Below are 21,786 nucleotides of genomic sequence, written 5' to 3'. Positions count from 1 at the left end.
GAGATCGAGACCATCCTGGCCAACATGGTGAAACCCCATCTCTACTAAAACTACAAAAATTAGCTGGGCGTGGTGGCTCGCACCTGTAGTCATAGCTACTCGGGAGGCTGAGGCAGAGGTTGCAGTGAGCTGAGATCGCACCACTGCACTCCATTCTGGCAACAGAGCGAGACTCCGTCTCAAAACAAAAACAAAAACAAAACAAACAAAAAACACAAAGCATTCTCACTGATGCCTATCAGGTATAAGGCACCATGCTGATGGAAGATCCCCTCCTCAGGGAGCTGCCTGGGTAGAAGTCCTCACGCTCACTGAGGTCCTGCCATTTGACTGGGTTACGAAGTGACAAGATACACAAAGGCCAAGGCATCCCTGAATGTGCTGAACACCTCCCCTGTAACCCCTGCTTTGAAAAGTCCAAGTAGGGTGAAGGGTCCTGACCTTGGGGAACCGTCTGTTCAGTGGGAGAGAGAGAACTACACTATGGAAATAGTGCCTGACTCTGGGGTTTTGACGAGAGGTGGTAGCCTTGGTGTTCAGGGGAGGAAGTGATTTGCTTGATTTGCTCATGCTGTGGTGGTTGGGGAAACCTGCCTTCTGTTCAAGCCTAGTTTAAGTCTGGAACAAATAGAAGAGAAGAGGGAAGGAGGGAGGGTGTTTTGGAAGTTAGCAGGGCTGAAACAGAGAGGGCGTAGGACCAGGGTACCAATTGCTGAGTCTGAAAGAGGGCCAGGCAATCTAGTATAAATGTTTTGGGCAAGTCTGTCTTGCTAGGGGGAAGAGAGAACTGGGCAATCTTGTATCACCGGGGCCCAAACAACCCTTGGTGGCCCTGCCTGGGGCTGGTGGTGGGAGCAGTGTGGGTGCAGGAATGGGGGCAGGGATGAGCGTGATAGGCCTGGTGGGACTGAGCAGCTGTGACCAGAGGCTGCACGCTGGAGAAGAGAGAGTAAGCAGTGGAGTGGCTGGAGGGAGAAGGGGCCAGATATTGGAGGAGTCCACAAACCACACTGGGGAACTTGAACTTGACGTGCTAAGCACTAAGGGCTATCCTGAGTCCCCGAGTGGGGAAGTGACCCAAAGCAGAGTGTTAGAACTAGGAGTTTGCTGCCAGTTTCAGGGTGGCTTGGCAGGGAGGGACTGTCGGGGAGGGCAGGGCTGGCATAGATGCTCAGTGTGGCTCCAAGGCTATAGGCAAGGGTGGCTGGAGGGGTGTGGAGGAAGGGCATAGGCTTCCAGTGCCTGGTCAAGTCGGGGAGGAAAGCCATAACCAGTGAAGGACATGACAAGAAACAGCACAAAATATTCCAACCTGTGCAAGCTGGCTGCAGTGGGGGTGTCCACCATTGCACAGCCTCAGCCAGGATTTGGGTGTTGGGCCCCTCGAGGTGAATTAGGAGAAGGGGTTGAGGACAGGCGTGATCTGGCCAGATCCTTCCCCTGTGAAGAAATCAGACATAACTTTCCCCTTAATCACATGGAGCCTATTCTTTTTCCTCTGGTGGCCTGGGCCTGCTGGGAGACGATGGGGCCCCTGGAGCAACTGAGCAGATACACTTCAGGGTCGCAGGCTCCGCTGCCAGCGTCCTCTGCCAGCCCTGTCTGCTCAGCACTCTTTCTCCAGCCCTTACCCATTGGCTCCCACTTTCTCAAGACTGAGGGAGGGGAGAGCACAGGGCTCTGGGAGGTGCAGACCTCAGAGGTCTCAGACTCAGAGGCGCAGGCCTGATCTCACATTGAGCAGCCACCCTCCCTGGAAACTCCGTCTCCTCATTTGCAGAAAGGTGTTCAAAGTACTCCTTCTAGAGCCCTTGCTTGTGACAGTGAAGGGAGGTGATGCCTTGGGAGGCACGGGGCATGGAGAAAGAGCTGTCTCCCTCTGCTGCCTTCCGCCACTGCCTTGGTTTTGTAATTATGCTGTTGATAAAGGGCTCTCATAGGTCTGTATGTGGGGATGATTAAATGGGGCCACGCCTCTAACGTGCCATCTCAGAGGCTGCCATGCTCCAAGTGCCCCATGAAGGCTGTTTCCCTGCCCTTCCCTTCTGTTTTTAGCCCCTTCCCTGCATTTGCTTATGCTTCTATTTTTGAAACAAGTGAGCCTGGAATAACTTTCTCTGGGTCCTGGGTCTGAGGCCATTCCAGCCCTCGCTAGCCCTCCCTGCCGGCTCCCAGTTCCTTCCCCTCTTGATAGGCAGTGCGCCGTGACCTCACGGTTCATTGCCGTGGCAGTAGATGTGATGTCATGGGGTGGTCTTTTTGGCCCCCAGACCGCCCAGATTCCAGGCCTCCCAGGGGGCCAGAGTTGGGAGAGTTGGAGGGTGGAAAGGGGCAGGGTGTAAGGAATTTCTGGACGGAATGTTCCTCCGGAGGCTGAGCCCGCATTCTGCACACCCCCCTCCCCAGTCCCCTTCCCCTCATCCCTGGGCTCAGGCTTGGGAACCTCCCCCATCCTGTTGTTTCCTTCCTCCAAAACAGCAGCACAGATATATTTTTCCCAGCCCACCCTCCTTGCAGGCCACTGACGTGTCCTCCTGTGTGAGCCTCCAGGCAGTCATGGCAGCCACCCCCCAACCTTCCAGCACAAAGGCCCCTCCTGGCCCCTCCTCGACCCTCCTCAGGCCCATGCAGTGGGGGAGGGTAAAGGCATGTGTGGAGAGGGCATGTATGTCTTTTTTTGGAAAAAAAATTGAGGAAAGGATGTGGAGCTTCCCTTATCCACCCTGTGGTTCCCGACCCCTCGAATGCAGGAAGTTTTCTCTGTTGTCTGATCTCAGTCTTTCCTACTGCAGCCTGGTTCCTATTCTTTCTGTGGAAGTGTGGTTAAGAAGTGTCTTCCTACTGAGGACCTGGACAGAAGACCTGCTACAACTAGCCTTCACTTCTCAGAAAGCTTGTTCCCCACAGGAAGGCAGTTATCAGAGGAACTGCCTGGAGATCATTGCCAGGGAGAGGGGAGATAGCATGATGGGGAGGTGAGGAGCAAGGTTCAAACAGCAGCTCTCCTACTGACTGGCTGTGGAAACTTGGGCAAGTCACTGCATCTCCCAGGTGCTCAGTTTCCTAAACTGTACTGTGTGGTAATGCTCACCTCCCAGGGTGGTTTTGAGGACTGGTGATCAGGAAAGCAAAGAGCCCAGCACTATGTTCCGGGCATTGCCAGCCCTGAAAGAATAGTTGTAGTTCTTGCACTAAGTTTATGAAAAGGCATCTCAGGGCCAGGGCTAGGACGAGGGCCAGGCCAGTGAGGCCTCTATGGTGTAAGATCTGAAGAGTCATCACTCTCAGGATTATGCAAGTGGCACTCGCAGGACCAGACAGTGAGAGGGATGCCTTCTTCAATGTTGTGCCCCAAGGGCTTCGCCCTAGTCCCCACCTTGCTGTGCTCTAACTGCTGGCTTTGGGACTCTAGAGCAGAGGGGCCCGCTAAGAGCAGGGCTTGCTTTTCAGGTAGCAACCTGTTACCTGCTCCTAAACTGGATTCTGAGTTGTCCCTCCTGGAGGTAAGGGGGACTCTGGAAGACCCTTGGTGGGACAGTGAGTCAGCTGCTCTCACTTTGGAAAGCCTGGAGACCTTAAGCTCCAGGCTTTGTCTTGGGACTGGGCAGTGGGTGGGGTCAGACCTAGGGGTCTGTCTGTGTTTGGGCTCCACCCACTTCATCCCTCTGCAGCTGACTTGAGGAGGAAGGAGAAGAAGAGCCCGCAGGGAGGTACCAGCTAACCCTGCCAGCAGGATGGCTGGGGCCAAGGGTGAGGGCAGTGAGATGAGCCTGGAAGTGGGCTTTACAAACCTGGGAACCAGCTCCAGTCATGCCACGAACCTCACCATGAAAGGCTCGACAGATCAGACCTCCCTGGACTTCAATTTCCCCATGTGTGGAACAGGGGGATGGAGGAGATGATGTCTTAAGTCCCTCTCAGAGCCCATGTCCCTAGGAGTGGCATGCAAGGATGGGGTATGTGTGTGTGTGTGTGTGTGTGTGTGGTAGCTGTAGAAACATCCTGGCCAGGAATGGAGTGAAGACGAAGGTCAGGGGCTTCAGTTCCAGAGGGTCCCAGGAGTGCCAGCTGGACTCACTAGGCAGTGTCAATGGTAGGGCTTCCCACTGGCTCTGGTCTCCCTGCAGGGCATGGAGCAGTGGCAGCCTCAGGGGATCCTGCCCTCCTGTTACCAGTCCCATGCCTTTTTCCTTTCCAGTAGCCCCAAGGCTGGCAGTGGTTGGGAAACAGAGAAATAGGACTTGAATCCTGGGAGAGTTGGGTTGGAGGGCAAAGGAGGGGTGGGCAGCATGCATACTGGCTGTGTTTGCAAACACTGCAGGACAACTCGGGTGTTTAGATGGTGTGGGGAGTGGGGGTTTGGAAATTTTTAGCTCCTCAGAAAGCATCTCAACCAGTAAGCTGAAGGCATCTGATCTCTGGCAAGCGTCGCCATGTGGCTGCCCTCCAGCTGGCATGGGGAAGGGGTGGGGGCAAAGGGGATGGTGCTCAGATGATCACTGGCAGGAGGAGAAAGTTTCTCTTGCACTGCTGAGGCCTGTGGTTTCTAATATTGACTTCAGCTCCCTTGTCTGCACCATGCCAGACCCAGGAGGGGTGGGGCAGGAGGGTCACAGTGAGGCAGGGTGGGCTGGAGAGGGCCTGGGCCTCAGGGATATGAAGTGCTGCCCCAAGGGTAGAGATGATAAATAATAGTGATAGCTGACAAGTATTGAGAGCTTCCTAGTGTCTTGTACACTTCTAAGTGCTTTATGTGCTTTATTGCATTTGATCCCCAAAACATAACCCTGTGCGGGCCTGTTGAGGAGCAAGAAGGACAAGGTGACCCACTTAAGGTTGCATAGTTAGGTAGCAGCCGAGAGAATTAGCATGTGGACCCCAGCAGTCTGCTGCCAAGGTCTTTTAGGGAGCAGTAGGTCCAAATCCTGCCACCTGCTCCCAAGCTGATTTTGAGTTGGAGTTGTCCTGCCTGGTGGCAAGGGAGCTGTTAGCTCGGGCTGGTTGTTCTCGGAGAAGCATCTGGGACCTGTGTTGCCTGGAAACCTGATAGAAATGCACGTCCTTGGGTCCCACCTTAGGTCTAACTGTGTATATGTGGGGTGGCCCAGGCACCTGTGTATCAACAGCCCTCTAGGTGGTGCTATGCTCGTTCAAGTTTGAGACCCCTGGGATCATGCTCTGTTGAGGGTCGAGGCCTATTAGGAGGCTTTAACCAGAGAAGGAAGAGGCTTATCTGGGCCCTGAAAGGGCCTGGGGCAGGTGTATCATCTTTAGCTTGTCCAGCCCATTCCATGTCTGTCCATTCTAGCAGGCTGGGTAGCGGACAGGTCAGGAGTGAGGGCTTTGGGTTTGTGTCTCAGTGCCGTTGTGGTCTGCCTTCCGGGAGTTCCCTTCCTTCCCACAGGAGACCAGAGCAGCTCTGAGATGAGGCAGCTGGGCTGTTCTGCCCACCCTCAGGTCTCCACATGGGAAGGACAGAGCCCCTGCAAAAGAAGGGAAAGGCTGGGGGGTGGAGAGGGCCTGGAGTGGCTGACACTGCTCTAGTGGGGGTGGGGTCCCTGGTAGGGGGTGGGTGGGGCTGGGTTGTTGGCGGCTGAGGGGAGCACCTGGTCCTAATAAGCAGGCAGCTCCAAGAGCTCCAGCTTACCCTGAGTGGGCTAGGGGATTAGTGGGTTAGGATTAGGGCTGAGCTGAGAAAGGGCAGAACATGGCATCTTTACTCCTCCTCCAGAGCCATCCTCAGACTCTGGGTGGAGAGAAGGGGGTGTACCTAGCAGTGGGGAGGAGAGTGGAGGAGATGTGTGGGAGGGGTTTGCCCCGGTCCCCCAACCCCTGTGCCTGGACCCCATTGTCCCTTTACCATCCCCAGCTGCCTTGGCCCTGAACTGCTTAGGAAGTTTCATCCCCTGGAAAGGAGTTTTGACTTCAGCCGCCTGTCTTCCAGGCAGTAGGGGTAGAAGAGTCTGGGCCATTTCCAGAGAGAGCACTGTTACCTCCGCTCAGCCCAGTCTGTTCCTCCATGCCCATCTGGGCCCACTCCTCCTCCCTGATGCGGGAACCTTTTAGAGGGGCATTCTGTCCATTCCCCTGCCTTTGGACATGAGCAGCTCCTCCCTCAGCTCTTTGGGATGGGGTTGTAGCAGCTGCCTCTTGCGCCGAGACACACGGTCTCAAACCTGGGTCACACTCGTCCTCGCCAAGCTCTGCTTCAGAACCTTTGCAGTTGTGCTCAGGCCTTTCTGCCCAATTTGAGGCCCCATAACCACTTTACTGAGTTGGAAACGGAGCCCTAGATTCTGGTCAGGAGGTGAACCTGGCATAAGAAGCTTCTCTTCTTGCTATGGGGAGAAATCAGACCATCTTTAGTAGGAAGCCCTTCTGTTGCTCTGAGTGAAGAAAGGAGGGTGCCAGGGTAAGGAATGGGATCAGCCAACAGGTGTTTGTTGATGGCCCACTATGCATACATTTGCCCTGGTAGGAGGGAGTTTCCAAATGAATTGGTCCAAATGTTGCTTTGAATCTATTTTGGATGAAGGTGGAATAAGAATCACAAATAAAAGAGTAGTTGGGGAAAAAAGTCATGTGTTCCCATGATGAGATTATTCATACACTGAGGACCAGACAGGGAGGTGGTTGGAGTTCAGAGGTGGGAAAGAGATCCCACTTGCTGCGGTGGCCAGGGAGGGCTAACTGGAGGAAGAGAGCCCTCCTTGTAGGAAAAGAGGGGGAGGCATTCCACGAGTAAAGACCTGGATGTGGGAACAAGCAAGAAGGGTTTAGGGGCCGGGGCTGATGGAGCAGAGCCTCTGTGTTTGGAAATGGAGGTGTGTGAGGCCCAATGGTGGGCGGCCTGAAAGCCCACTGAAGTAATGAGACTGGCTGGCTGCACTATTTCAGGCTGTTGGGATATCACTTAAAGCCCCAACATGGGGTTCAAATCCTGCCGTCTCTCTTAGAGTTGATGATGTTGGCTCAGTCATTTAAGTTTCTTATCTGTAGAGTGGGGCTAAAAGGTAGCAATGGTACTTACCTCCTGGATTCTTGGGAATGAATGAGATGCTGTAGGTCATTGACCCCTCCAATTTGAGGGTCAGCAACTGTATGAACCAGAGGACTGACGCCGGGCACCGAGCGTGGGTCTTTGGTGAAGGTTTGTAGAACTGGATGGTTCTAGCACTATTAGGATGGTTTTCCGCATGCCACACTCTTCCCCCTGTGCTTGGGGCCAACCAGATTATGCCTGAGTCTTGGGTTGGCCTCATCATCCCTGTCTGAGGGGGCATTCTGCCCATCAGGGCCACCGGCCATGGGGAGAGAGCCCATCCCTGGGATGTCTGCCCTGAGGGCTCATGCTGTTTCTCCTTCTGTCTACAGCCCATCACCACTGAGAACACACCAAAGAATGTAGTGGATACGGTGAGTGACGGCAGATGGTGGTGGGGGGAGCCGGAACAGCTTGAGCAGGAGTGAGAAGGCCAGAAGTGGAGAGTGGATTTGGGGGAGAGCGGACAGATGTGGTTGGGGAAATGCTTCCAGAATAGATTTGGGGAACTTGCGGGGAAGTAGTGGGGTGGCTGCTGACGCTGGGAGAAGGGCGTCTGACTGTCCCCGCGTGTTCGGAAATGGGCTGCTAGGCAACTGGGCAGGCAGAGAGGGAGAGGCGGGGTGGGAGCTGAGAGGGAGCAGCCGGTAGTTAAATGTGGGCTTCCTTATGAAATATGCAGAATGTGAGAAAGCCAGGCAGATCTTTCCAAACAGGTCTTTCTGACCTAGCTGAGAGACGGACCGTTTCCTCCAGGCTATGTGCAAGATTGAAGGGAGGAAAGTAGGTGGGTTCCGCAGTGGGGAAACTGAGGTTAACTGCCGAGAGAGATCTCCTGGTGATGATCAGCAGGAAATCATGGGCTTGGAGATGAAGGACTTCAGTTCAAACCTTGACTCCGCCAAGGTTCTAATTATGTGACTGTGGCCAAAGCATGAGCCTGTCTGTGCCTCAGTTTTCTTATCTGCAAAATGAGAATAACAGTATCTCCCACAGAAGTGGTGGTGAGTTGTAAACAAGAGGGTTTGGTTAGCTCTGAGGAGGCCTTGATATGAGCAAAGAAATGTGAAACAAACACCAAAGTTATTTCCAGGCCCCTCTGCCAACCTCCTCATCTGCCACTCCTGACGAACCCAGCAGGTGGAAGACCTGGGTGCGTTTTGATTATTTTTCTCGCCTCCCCTCTCTGACTGCCTTTTCTCTGTCTGCAGGGAGAAGGAGCCTCCCGGGGTGGAAACACACGGAAAAGCCTCGAGGACAACGTGAGTGTGGAGGGGGAGAAGAAGGATGGGGCTGGGCCCTGGTGGCCAGGGGGAATGGGGTGAAAGGTGGATAATGCCTTGTTTTGTGGGCTTCCCTTACCTCTCTGTAGAAGGAGAGGCTGGGATTGTGGGCAGGCCCGTTTCCTTACAGGCTGGGCCTTCGTCTTGGCTGCCACCTCCATCTAAGCGGGATCCAGAGCTCATATGTCCGCGACTGCGCCAGGCCTCAGTGCTCAGGCCGGGCGGGAGGAGAGAGGGCATGCTACGGCAGGCTGGTGTGTGATGAGTGGCCATGGGGAGCAAGGGGAAATGTGCAAAACCACAGCAAGGGAAACTGAGGGCTGAGGCAGAGAAGGAGCCCTGACTCTTGGGGCCGTCTTAGTCCTTGGGGAAGTGGTAGGGCCTGCTTCCCTGGAGACAAGAGTCTTAGAAAATAGCAAGCACCACTGTGTGGCTTAGATGCTGTTGCTTCAGGAGGAGGCTGGTAGATGGGTCCACGGGTCCCCCTGGGCTCCTCCTGCCTCCCATTTTGGGGAGAGGGGAAGGGGCGGATGCCTGAAATGGAAGGATCCCGCAGAAGGGCTCAGGGGCTCTTCCAGGACGTGCTTTGAGCCTCGTTTGGGGTTGGGCTTGTCTCCACACCCCAGGGGCAGACTCCCAGCACAGTGGGGCTTTCTCCTTTCTTCCCTGCCCCTCTCTGACAGTGCCTCCTGTGCTGGCCCCTCCATCTTCACCCGCCCTGGGCTGCAGAGGAACAGGGAGTGGTTTTGGTGGTTGGCACAGGGGTAGATGTTGATGGCACGAGGCCCTATCATCTGACAGCTGCCTGACCCACGGTGGGGAGGGCCCTGGAGGGAGTGCTGCGGGAGCAGGAGGGGCAGCTCCTATAGGCAGCCTGACTCCTGTGGTGAGCCCACTGCCACCGCCACATTGCCCTGGGGCCGTCCTGCATGTCCAGCCCTACAAAGCGGCAGCATCCCAAGGGCCACATGGGACCTCTCCAGGTGGAGCAGGGAGCATGCCTCTTAAATTAGTGGGGAAGGCTCCGCTCAAGGTATGCGTGAATTCCTCTGGGCATGGGGTACTCGTACTGGGGAGGGGCCCTTGTCCCTGCTTGTGATGTTTCTGGGGCTGGGGTGCAGGGGGAACCTAATCTTTTGTGTGTACCTACTACCAAGGATATACAAGCTTCATGTACTCAAAATATATCATACGTGCTCAATAACTGTGAGCCATTCTTACTACTGTTATTTTGACTAAGGGCTGGGAGCTGTGTTGGCTATTTTGAGATCCTCCTGATACCCCTGTATGGCAGAGCCTATGAGTCCACTTTATAGATGAGGAAACAGAGGCTTGGCATTGCTGAATGATTCGGTGAATGCCACTCCATCCCTTCCTGGGACTGCTGCTGGGGTCTGGTGTTATCCCGAACTCCTAACCTTTGGCAAGGGGACAGGGTGATGGTGTGTGAACCAAGCCTTCTAGCCAATGGTCTGGGCACACTCAGGAGCCAAATCCTAGAGCTGCTGTCCCCACATTCCCAGCCTGGGCCAGATGGATCCCGTCAACTAGCGTTACAGCAAGAGAGAGTGAAGTTGGACATCACGAAGAACTTTTGATTGCAAGAGTGTGCACGACCTTGGTCCTAGGGAAGAAAGAGGTGGCCGTTTATTTGTGACTGAGGCTCTTTGACTTTTTTAAGAAGAAAGTATTGGTGATCTGGGATGGATATGTCTGTGCCTGTGTGTCAAGATGGGTAAGTGTGCTGTCTTGTCTGGATATGGGAGGAGGGACAAGATGAGCTTTGGAAGGGTAAGCAAGTGAGCAGTTAGCAGAACGGCCTGTGTACTGCAAAGGAGGAGAGAAAACCTAAATTTTAAGGCTCCTGTCACCTGTCTCAGGTTGGGTTGGCCCCAGGGTCATTGAGCCAATCCCCTGCCCAGCCACGGGACTCTCCAGCAGTCCACCCCGGGGGAGGAGGACCTGGGCCTGCTGCTGTGATAATGTGGCTGTTTGTCAAGCTGCGTTGCTGTCTCTGGCTCATGGCCCAGGACTCACAGGCAGGAATGGCTGTTTTCCTCCTGCCGAGTTGGTGTGTAGTGGAGTTTGTGGACAGTGTGCTGTGTCGCACTTTGTTTTGGAAAAATCCAGGCTAGTGGGCAGGAAGGAGAGGGGAAGGGGTGTGGCTGAAGGGGGTGCTATGTGGGGGTTGGCCACAGCCCCCAGAGGAGATGTAGGAACGGGGCCGGGCCCCTGACGTAGGTCAGTCACCAATCTCTGGCTGCCTGACAAGGCCCCTGGTGTTCGCTTACAGACCCTCCTCCCAACTGTGCCCCTCTGGGGACCTGGGCTCAGGAAATGGCTTTTCTTTTGGTCCTGAGCTGTTGTGTTTGGTCTGTGGACCTCAAAGGAAGGCAGGGCTCTTCCCACAGAGGCATTGCTTCAAACCAACCCCACCCAAGGCTGGGGGTTCCTGCTCCTTGCCTCATGACGGGGAAGAAGGCGGCAGATAACAGAACCTGGGGTCATAGACCTTGAGCGACCCAGTAGTGTCTGAGTGGTGATCAGCTCTTGCCTGCAGTGAGGACCAAGGCAAAAAGAGTTGGCTGAATCTGCAGCAAGAAGGATGGGGGTTAGATACCAGGAGGAACTTCCTGACAGTGAGAAAAGTAAGACACTATGTCCGGGAGGCTGTGGAGTCTCCTTTCATGGTGCCCTTTCAGCAAAGGAAGGACAGTGTTTTGGAGGTGAGGATAGGGGAGAGTTCTGTTTGGTGTTTAGAGAGTTGGATGAAAAGTTCTATAATCGATCTATGTCTTGAGAGGAGGTAGGAAGAAGTTCAAAGCCTTGTGGGTAAAGTGCTTTGTGATCCCCAGAGAGGAAAAGATAGGATTACAGGCAGGCAGAGAACTTATTTTTCTTTTTAAAACAGTTTGTAAAGTCCTGTAGTTGTTTGCCCTAGGGGCTCTATGCAGAGTAGGCAGAAGATTATGTGAGCGCTGTACGGGGCCCATTTTACAGATGGGTAAATGAGATGGAACCTCTCCTCCTCCCGCTGGGTCTGTTGATGAGTATCATGGTCCGTAAAATACAAGCTCTCTGAGGTCAGGGACTTCACTTCCTTTGTCCCCTGGTGTCTGGAGCATGGCTGGGCACACAGCTGGTGGCACTCGGTGGATGTTTGCTGAATGAGAGAGTGAGCATGAAGATTGGAGGCTCAGGGATGACCGGATGCCTTGACTTATTCCCACCGTGCTTGTAAAGAGCTACACGATGAGGCATGCTTCCAAAGGCGCCATCGCTACCCTCGTGTGAGGTCACCTGTGTTTCTGGAGCACTAGGGTGTGTTTGCTGACATGCCGCACCCCCCCGCCCCAGCCCATTTGTTGTTCTCTGAGTTCTGTCTGTGTGCACCGACACTCAGACGTGTCACCGTGCATGTCTGCTCTCTCTCTGCCAGCAAGGGTCACGTGCCCCCAAACTTTGCAGAAAACAGGAAGCCCCGTCAGTGAGAGGGCAGCCCAGTGATTCATCAGGGGATGACAGTCCCAGCTGTTCGTCCCCCATCCTCCGCAGTGGGGTCACTGTCCAGGGTGGCTTCCTCCCCCTGCTCCCCTCTCCCCCCCGCCCGGTGGAGCAGAGCGGGCTTGGACTTTGCCTTATCACCTCTGGAGGCGGCCTGGCCAGACTCTGTTTGGGCCAAGTTTTTATTTATCTTCGCTGGCTTTTTTTGGGGTGGGGAGGCTGAGGAATGTGGAGTGTTGTAACGTTTGGAAGAGGGCGGTGGGGAAACGGGAGCCAGGTCTGCTGCCCTGCTCGTCCTGCTTACCCCTGCACCTTTACAGGCTCCCAGCTCCCCTTGGTTCCCCAGTTCCCCCTGCCAAGCCCATCTCAATATGGCCCATTGTCTTTCTCCAGCTCCCTGGGTCTGGTCCCATGCTCCGGCCACACCTCACGTCTTGGCTACCGTTGTGGCTTCCAGTTGTTCAAAGCAGCTGTGGTGGCTTCCTCCAAAAGTGGCTATGGATCAGCAACAGATGAAACCCAAGGGGCTATTTATAGCAGGGTGGCCCTGGGGCCTGGAGCAGGGCCTAGGGCCTGGGGAGATTCAGGGACTCCTCATTAGGGACTAGTGGAATGGAGATAGATGAAGTGTTGGGTTTCTGTGTTCCACTGAGCGGGTAGTTTTGGAACAGCCTGGTTTGGGTCTTGAAAACCAAACACAATCACTCCTTGACTCCCAGCTCCACCCTTCTCTAATCCCCCCACCCCCAAGCTTGACTCATGCAAACTGGAGTCCTCAGGGCCAGAAGAGCTGTGAGACTTAGAAACTTCCCCCCGATAGCCGCACTTGGCTCTTCCTTCCTTCACTGCTGCGGGGCTGCTCATTGGTCCGAGGCAGCTGGGACAGAGCGGACTCTGGGCAGAGCCTTCTTCCCGAAGGCTGGATGGAGGGTCCCCCTCTTAGCAGAGCTGCTCTAACTTGGGGCTCAGCTGGGAGCTGGGCCTCGGAGCCCACCTATCCTGCCTCGTAGGCACTGCAGAGCCAGGAGAGGGGTGCAGGGTCTCCTCTTCTTGGAGACCCCATGGTCAAGCCCCGGGTTGGAGTGTGAATCCTGCCTGGCCATCAACTTCCTAGGGACTTGAGGGTAAGTTATTCTGTGCCTCAGTTTCTTCCTTTCTTGGCAGATTGTGGTCCTGTCTCCCCGAAGAAGAGGCTGCAAGTTGGTGGGAGGAAAAGGCCATTTTCCGAGAGGCACATGGGTGTTTGGACGGTGTCAATGGGCTCAGGAGGTCTGAGAATCTAGAATCGGGGCATCCCGATTCTGCATCCTATGAGGTGGCTGGAAGGATGGGTAGAGGCGATGCAGGTTTTTGATTTTCTATAGAGGTGAATGTTTGGTTGTAACTACCCTTTTCATTTTTCTTGATACAAAAGTAACGACAGAAACAACAGCTGTCATCTGGCGAATGCCAGGCATGATGCGAAGTGCCTTATATGCATAACTCCTTTGGATTCTCACCGCCAGCCTGAAGGTTGTCCCATTTTACATGTGACATTACAAGAGGCTCAGAGGGGTTACATTACAACTGACAGGGCTGTCCAGCAGGATCCTGGAATCCAAACTCCATGGTCTGGGGGCCTCTGACCCTGTGCTTTCACACCCGCCATACCATCCTGCTGCCCTGGGATGGATTGGGCCCATTTGCTTAAGTTCGTACCACTCGACAGCTGTGAAAAGGGGAGTGGGTGAGATGGCTACTGTCTGCCACAGACAGTGGGGAGTGGGCCCTCAGGAGCATGGCTCACTGCCTTAGGCCTCGTCTTGGTTCCTGCATGCTCCACCTGGCTGTTCTGGTCTCTAAACTCAAGTGAATGACTTGACGTCACTACTTTCAAGCAGAGAAGTGTGGGGTGATGGTGGCAGGACAGAGGGGCGCCATTACTCTCATCGCTCCTGTTTCTTTCGTGGTGGCAGTCGTATTCTCCTCTTGGGGTTTCTCTTGTGTGGGTGAGTGAATCAAAGTGAAATGTGTTTCCACTGAGTCCGTAACTGTTGAGTGTGCCCTCAGTTTGGATGGCACCAGCCCGGTGGGGTGCAGTCCTCAGCATTCGGGATTTCTTCCTTTCGTCCCTCTGGGGCTTGCACACAGGCAGGCACGCTCACGTGGAATCAGTGTTGATGGCTTTGGCTTCGGGCGGGTTGTGTTTTTGCAGGGGTTAGGGTGGCAGGGTCGGAATGTTGGCAGGGAAAGGAGAAGAGGATCGTGTTTGCTCCTGTGGACAGCTCTCTGGTGTGCTCCTCCCGTCATCCTGCCCACCCCTGCATAATGCCGCTTCTCTTCTCTCCTTCTCAGGGCTCCGCCAGGGTCACCCCGAGTGTCCAGCCCCACCTCCAGCCCATCAGGTATGCCTGGCCCATGGGGGCAGGGGGCGGGAGTGCAAGCAGGGGGGTCACTGTGGGTGTTCCTGTTAAGTCTTGACTCTGGGTGCCCCAGACTGCAGCCATAAAGCCACGGGTGGGGAGTGTGGGCAAATGGGAAAGGCACAGGAGGGGATGGGTGCAGATGCCCTTGGCAACAGTTGTGTTTTGAGCTCTTAGCCAGCCCTTGAGCTGAGTCTTTATTTACCTGCATGAGCTCATCTAGTCCTTGCAACAACCCCACAAGGTACATATTTAATTCCCTTTGGTAGAGCTGTGTTTCAGAGAGATGAGGTGACTTGTAAAGGTCACACAGCTACCAAGAAGCAGCACTTGGATTTGCATTTCGGGCTGGTGGGCATCGAGGCCTGTGCTGAATCTCTTCCTCTCTGCAAACAGGGGGTTCTGACTGGGCAGAGTAGTTTATAAAAGGAAAGTTCCCTATCTGGCTAGGCTGGCAGGGGCCGGGGGAAGGGGATGCACGAGGGACTTTGTGTCTTGGTGATCCAGAGTTTGTTTTGCTCCCCTCCGCCTCTGCCTCACCTTCACCCACCGAGGCTCCTGAGATGATCGGGGATGCCAGCCTTGGGGTAGAGTGGAAGCCCCTGGCAGTTTCTGGCCCCTCTGCTGGCTGTCCACGGACTGGAGGTGGCTTCTTAGAGGGTCCCCTCCTTCCCTCAGACCTGGACAGATGGATTCAGAGTGTGATGCTGAGGCTGTCCGGTTGGTGGCACTGTTCTGCCTTTGCGTCCTTCCCGGGATCCAGCCTGTATACAGGGGCAGGTCAGCATCCCTATGGGCCACGTCTGACTCACGGCCCTCAGCAGTACCTCTTGCTCCCCCTCCTGTGTTGAGGGAGAGGCTGAAATCACAGGAGCTTGGGCTTGCGAGTTTTTCTGACATTCTAGTTTCTTCCTTGGAGCCAGGACAGAGAGGGGTTTTGGAGGGTGGGGAGGAGGGGATGCTGCAAGTTAGCTGAGGCTCCCCGCCCTCACACCCACTTGCTTGCAGGTATGTGTGCATGTGGCTTCTTGTCCCAAACTGGTCACCACCTACAAGAACTGCCCTTGGGTAGGCAGTTGGCTTGAGATAGAAACTTCACCACCCCCACAGCTGCAATGAGAAGCTTTCCATAGGGACAAGAAGTGGCCGGGACTCAGAGTCAAACTCAAACCGGGCTCCTTACCCCCGGGTGCTGGTCCCCAATCCCACTTGGGGCCCTGTCATCCCACCAGAGAGGACCTGCCATGCCTCATCGTTGGCTGCCCCACCTCCACGCCCCACCTGGGCTGGGATTGAACCCTGGTGGAGGTCTGGATTCTTCACGGCTTCTCAGCATCCGGGGCCTTGTTCTGTCTAGTGCCAGAAAGCCCTCATAACTTTTAAATATCCCGGCGGTATTCCTTTCACTGGCCTTTACTCTCCACTTTATCCCGCTGTGGTGAAAGGTTAGCAGAACGAAATGTGAGTGCTGCCTGCATTTGATAGAAGGGGAAACGAGACACTAGGAGGTTGATGATGGGGTAAAAAGCTGGAGGATGGGGGAGGTGCTTCTAGAAGCAAGAGGTGGGCTTCCCCAGTGGGCATCCTGGACCCTTCCTCTGGAAGAAAAGTTGGGAGAGATGTAAAGATGTGAGCCCCTCCCTTCCTCACCCGGTGCCCAGTGGAGAGGATGGCCAGCCCAGGGACCTCCCCACCTCTCCGGGAAATGCATGGTGCTGGCAGCTACCCACCACTGCAGCAGCAAGGGCTCCATGCCCTCTTGTTTCCTGGGCCCTTAGAAATCAGGGAGGCTGCTGCCAAGAAGCAGCTCTGGCAGGCGGTGGGAGCTGCCAGAGGTGGGGAGAAGGCCAAGGAACAAAGGGCAGGAGTCAGCCTGCCTCCGGGAGGGCTGGAATGTGTGCTGTGGTCTGGCTTACCTGGAACCCAGGTGGACTTGTCACCTGAGCTGCCCTCTCCCCTGAGAGGTCTCCCGCCCACTCCACAGCTCGAGAGAGCGAGGGGCGGGCAGTGGAAGGCTCCATTCCAGGGCTGGAGAGCGTTCAGCGCAGGCTCTCTTTCCTGTTCCAGAGCAGTCTGGGGCCTTTCGGGAGATTTCTGCCTGGCTAGGCAGTCACAGTGTCGGGAGCCAGAGCTCCGGGTTCCTGGGCCAGTCTGGCTCTGGCTCTGAGCTCTGGAGTCACAGGTTGAAGGCAGTGGACTGATGGGAACCAAGAATTGGTGTTATCAGTTTGGTTCTGAAATGGCCTGAGGTCCTTGCCAGCCCTACCCAGCTTGTTCTCACCGGCACTCCCAAGCTGGCCACACTGGCCTTGCCAGAGGAAGCCTCTGGCCTTGGCCTTGGGTTGAAGAGCAGCCAAGCACCCTGGACTGCAACTGGGGGTCACACAGGATGTGTATGGGGTGCAGCTGTCTGGGGCCTTCCCTGTGGGCTGGATTCTGATCTGGACCCTCTGCTGCCTGCTGTCTCCCTAGAAACATGAGTGTGAGCCGGACCATGGAGGACAGCTGTGAGCTGGACCTGGTGTACGTCACAGAGAGGATCATCGCTGTCTCCTTCCCCAGCACAGCCAATGAGGAGAACTTCCGGAGCAACCTCCGTGAGGTGGCCCAGATGCTCAAGTCCAAACATGGAGGCAACTACCTGGTGAGGATGGGGCCTTGTGCCCATCGTCCTGTGCCCTCTATGCTTCCATCTGCTAGCCACCTCTTCATGGCTGGTATCCCTGCCACCAGCCCCTGTGCCAGCCCACCCTCTTCTCTTTGTTTATCTGCCCTTCTCCTCAGGCAGCTCTCTTGCCTGAGTCTTCCATCACTCTCCAGCCCAGCTCTGCTCTAAGCAGTGTGCTGCAGCTGGAATGTGGCATCTGGAACTCTGTGTGTGCATGTGTGTGCTGGCCAGGAGAAGAGAGTAACAATAAGAGTTCAGGTTATCGAGCGCTTGCTACTAGCCAGGCCCTGTTCCAACTGCTTTCCACGCACTTAACCTTTGCAGCAGCCCTAGCAAGCAGGCACTTGCTGGAGCACAGAGAGGTGGGGTTATTTGCCTAAGGTTGCAGGGTCAGGAAGTGGCAGAGCTGGCACAGGGTCGGTGCCTCTGAGAAGTCTGAGGGCAGAGTCTTGGCAACATGTGTCTTAAGGGACCCTGGGTTGCTGGCACCTGGCTTGGCCTGGCCCAGAGGAGTCACCTTAGCACATGGGAGAGAGGTACTGGCAGTGGTCTCCACTAACGCAGAAAGGCCGATCCGTCCTTGGCCCCAGAGGAGGGCTCGGGTCCATTTTAGAGGGAGGTGCCTGTGGACTGGACCCACAGATCTGATCTATACAACCTCAGGTGGCTGCCCCCAGGGTGTTTGAGGTGGGATGTAGGAGGCCACATTAGTTTCCCAGGGCTGCTGTAACAAATGAGGCGGTCCTTTCTATCCACGAGTTTCACCTCTGTGGATTCAATCCACCATGAGTTGAAAATACTCAGAAAAAACCCAACAGTAAATAACAATAAAAAACAATACAAATAAAAACAATACAGCAGAACAACTATTTGCAGAGCGTTTTTATTGTATTAGGTATTACAAGTAACCTAGAGATGATTTAAAGGCTACGGAAGTATATGCATAAGTTATATGCAAATAGTACATTTTTTATATGCAAGTTGTATGCAAATAGTACATATTTTATGTAAGAGACCTGAGCATCCATGGATTTTGATATCTACTGTCCACGGCGGGGTGGAGGGGTCCTAGATCCAAATCCCCCATAGACACCAAGTGATGACTCTACCTCAAATTTGGTGGCTCAAAATAACAGAAAGTTATTCTCTGACAGTTCTGAAGGCTGGAAATCTGAAATCAAGGTGTTGAGGGGGCCATACTCCCTCTGAATCCTATGGGCAGAATCCCTTCTTGCCTTTTCCTAGCTTTTGGTGGGATTCCTTGGTTTGTAGCGCATCACCCCAACCTCTGCCTCCATCTCCATGTGGCCTTCTTCAGTGTCTCTGTGTGCCTTCTCTTCCTATAAGGACATCAATTATTGGACTTAGGGTCCACCCTAGATCCAGGTTGATCTCATATTGAGATCCTTAACTACTTACATTGGCAAAGGCACTGTTTCCAAACAAGGTTGCATTCTGAAGTTCTGGGCGGACATGACATTTTGAGGATACTATTCAACCACTGTAGAGACCCATCTGTTAGCTGCATTGGGGCATTGTTAAGAGCCTGGCTTTAAACATCAGAAAGCTCTGGGTTCAAATTCTGGCTCTCCTTTTACTAACTACAAGATCTTGGCTGTTTAGCCTCACTAAGCCCTAGCTTCTGCATCTGTAAAGTGGGTCTAAGATCTACCTCTTACGGTTGGTGAGAGAATTAAGCCAGCTGTTACATGTAAAGTCCTTAACACAGGCTGGCAGGTGGCAGACATTCATTGAGTGATGGCTATTGTAACATAATAAAGTGTATTCCTTTACAGAGTGCAAGAGTGGATGAAAATCCACCTATTTCCGATTTTAGGAGTCCAGGGTTCTAGGGGACTTGGTGCCCTGCCACCCCTCTCTCTATCCTGCCTATTCCAGACTGGGCTGTCCCCTTTTCTCCCCAGGAGACGACACAGTGGCCTTTGAGTTTCCCGGGCAGTGGGGTGGAGGTGGGAAGTTCTGCATGCCCCCCTCGGAGGTAGAGGCAGGAATTCCAGAGACTGGGGAATTCCGTGGGATTCCAGTGGTCAGGAATGGGACCCCAGTGGTCACGCATTGAAAAGCATGTGCTGGGAGAGGTATGTCAAGGGTCTGATTGGGACCACCCAGGATGGTTTGCCCCTCTGATGGAGGATGTCTGGTGACAGAGAAGTTGCAGCCTCATGGGATGAGGTTCTAAGGTCTATGTATGAAGTGGAAACCAGAGATTGCCAACTACTTATCATCTCACACCACTGGATTCCCGTTCAGTGTGACGAGAGGCAAGCGGGACTGGAGACAAGTTCCATCCCTGTCTCGTCTTCCATTCAGGATATCCGCTCATGGAGTGGGGTGGCTCAGTGTCCTCATCTCTCTCTCTCTCTCCCTCTTCATCCTGAGGACCTACAGTTTAGTTCCTCTTGGTGATGGTGTGTCTGCTGGGACTCACCTGCATGTTCATGTATGGATAGAATTCCTATCAGGGGAGAGAGAGTGAGAGCAGGTACAGGAGGTCCAGGGAGCTCATGGCTGTTTCATGGCCAGGCCCCTGGCTGTGGAAGGACATCGATGCCCTGCTGGGTGCTGTCGTGGGCTCTTCAGAGGAAGTTGGTGATGATGCCACCATCCTTCCTGGGACCAGCAGCCCATGGTTCTCTCTCCCCTCACTGCGCTCCTGACTCTCACCTCCTCATGCTCTCTTCCTTTTTCTCCTTCTAGCTGTTCAACCTCTCTGAGCGGAGACCTGACATCACGAAGCTCCATGCCAAGGTGAGCCAGTGGCTGTTTTGGGGTGGGGGAGGAGAAGAACAGATGGACTCCCTGTCTGCGGTTCCCACATAATAATCTTGGGGAAAATGCTGTGACAGTTTGAAAAGCCTATTCAAAGTCAGAGTGCCATCTTCTATCTGGAAAATGGAAAATGATCTATTTATCCTTTCCATAATGTAAATTACAGAAAGCAAAGCTTGGGGCAGTGACTTTCCACCCAGGTCTGCCTGCTGGGGAGTACACAGAATCTCTTGGGTGAGGCTGGAATTGTGAGATGTTTAGTTTTTGGATTTAAAGTAGTTGGGAGTTGCTGCTTTTGACCTTCCAGCTGCCATTTTTTGTTTTTTGTTTTTTTGTTTTTTTGAGACGGAGTCTCCCTCTGTCGCCCAGGCTGGAGAGCAGTGGCATGATCTCAGCTTACTGCAACCTCTGCCTCCTGGGTTCAAGCGATTCTCCTGTCTCAGCCTCCCGAGTAGCTGGGACTACAGGTGCCCACCACCACGCCTGGCTAATTTTTGTATTTTTAGTAGAGACGAGGTTTCGCCATGTTGGTCAGGCTGGTCTCAAACTCCTGGCCTCAAGTGATCTGCCCACCTTGGCCTCCCAAAGTACTGGGATTATAGGCGTGAGCCAGCGAGGCTGGCCCTGCTGCTGCTTTTTACTCTGTTTGCTCGGGGGGCTGTGTGCGGGCTTTGTCATGGGCATCTGCTCCTAACTCTGAGAGTTTGGTACATGCTGCTGTGTGACCCTGGGGGGGTGACGGACTTCTCTGGGCCTCAGTGCGCCCCTCTGAAAGTGGCCTGGCTGGATTAGGTATGCTCTACGGGTCCTTGCAGAGTTCTCTTTTACTTTAAAGTTGGTGAGTCTAGAAAGGTTTTGAGAGGCCTGAAGCCTGCTCTTCAGGTCTGCCCTTTGTGTCCTTGAGGCTGCTCTTGACTGGCCTGGAAAGTGGATGGTTTGTGTGTCCAGGGCTTAGAAAAGAGTCATGAACATCAGACAGCCCTTTGCTTTTTCCTCTCTCAGCCTGAGCCAGACCTCAGAGCTGTCCGTGGGAGAAGAGCTTGAGGGCAGTGCTTGGGGCCCCTCAGCACGTTGGAAGTCAGTTCTATGGTAGGGACCTTGGGGTCATCAGCTCTAAGCCTTTCTTTTTTTTTAAACACACATATGGGGAAATTGAGACTGGAAGAGGACATGAGGCCTAAGGCCCCACAGTGAGTCACTGCCAGGGCCAAGACCTGGATCCAGGGTCCCCAGTACTGGGTCATGCATGGCCTTTACTCTTCACACCCGTGCCTCCTTGCTGACCAGTGGGCAGGGAGGAACCAAGTCCTGGCAGGAACCAGCAGCTGCGGGCCGCCGCCCAGGTACTAGCACGTGGCGTGGGCGGCTCCCGCTGGCTTGGTTGACTCTGCAGGGCTTCTGCCCTCTTCTCACTCATGGCTTGGGCCGTAGGTACTGGAATTTGGCTGGCCCGACCTCCACACCCCAGCCCTGGAGAAGATCTGCAGCATCTGTAAGGCCATGGACACATGGCTCAACGCAGACCCCCACAATGTCGTTGTTCTACACAACAAGGTCAGAGCTGTGGCATGGGTGTGTGTGTGTGAGTGCCTGAATGTGTCCTTGGATGATCGTGTGTACCTGCCTATATCCTTGGATTTTGTGAGCATATAAGTCTGTGTGTATTTTTCTTTCTAGGGGATAATAGATTCTGTCTTGGGGGGCACCTCTAAGAAGTGCAGGTGACATCAGCTTATGTCCACGGCAGTGAATGATCAGATGTGTTTTTTCTGAGACTTAGTCCCCACCTGCTTCCCTCCCCTGAGGCCTCCTTCCTCCTTATGTTCTCCCTTAAATCCACACCCCTCTCTCCAGCCCTAATTCCTTTCCACCAAGGCTTCTAGATAAGCTCTGGGGCAGCAGGGCTGGCCTTAGAAATAAATGCTTTTGTGTTTGGGGGTTCTTTCAGGGAAACCGAGGCAGGATAGGAGTTGTCATCGCGGCTTACATGCACTACAGCAACATTTCTGCCAGGTAAGAGGGGCCTGGAGCCGCCCATCCTCCGGAACATTGACAGTGTGACCCCTTCTTCTCATCCACCCACAGCCTCTCTGTTCC

The 21,786-nt window shown here is 54.3% G+C and overlaps 1 protein-coding gene across 34 annotated transcripts in view; it reads left to right on the top strand.

The window, feature by feature from the left end:
* Nucleotides 1-21,786, top strand: part of TNS1 (tensin 1) — a 213,511-nt gene that overhangs the window by 97,106 nt on the left and 94,619 nt on the right. For 26 of the 34 annotated variants that reach the window (XM_028831100.2, XM_077957541.1, XM_077957540.1 and 23 more), the window contains 7 exons: nt 7,375-7,416; nt 8,254-8,304; nt 14,164-14,213; nt 16,704-16,875; nt 19,618-19,668; nt 21,121-21,243; nt 21,638-21,702. In XM_028831100.2, coding sequence (XP_028686933.2) covers nt 7,375-7,416; nt 8,254-8,304; nt 14,164-14,213; nt 16,704-16,875; nt 19,618-19,668; nt 21,121-21,243; nt 21,638-21,702 — 554 coding nt within the window. Of the gene's footprint in view, nt 1-7,374; nt 7,417-8,253; nt 8,305-9,158; nt 9,359-12,597; nt 12,954-14,163; nt 14,214-16,703; nt 16,876-19,617; nt 19,669-21,120; nt 21,244-21,637; nt 21,703-21,786 lie in introns of those variants that run through there. The other 8 variants (XM_077957553.1, XM_077957550.1, XM_077957549.1 and 5 more) reach the window with 3 other exon arrangements.

This window comes from Macaca mulatta, chromosome 12, assembly GCF_049350105.2.
Source record: "Macaca mulatta isolate MMU2019108-1 chromosome 12, T2T-MMU8v2.0, whole genome shotgun sequence".
Classification (NCBI taxonomy): Eukaryota; Metazoa; Chordata; class Mammalia; order Primates; family Cercopithecidae; genus Macaca; species Macaca mulatta.
This window is presented reverse-complemented; position numbering and strand designations above follow the sequence as displayed.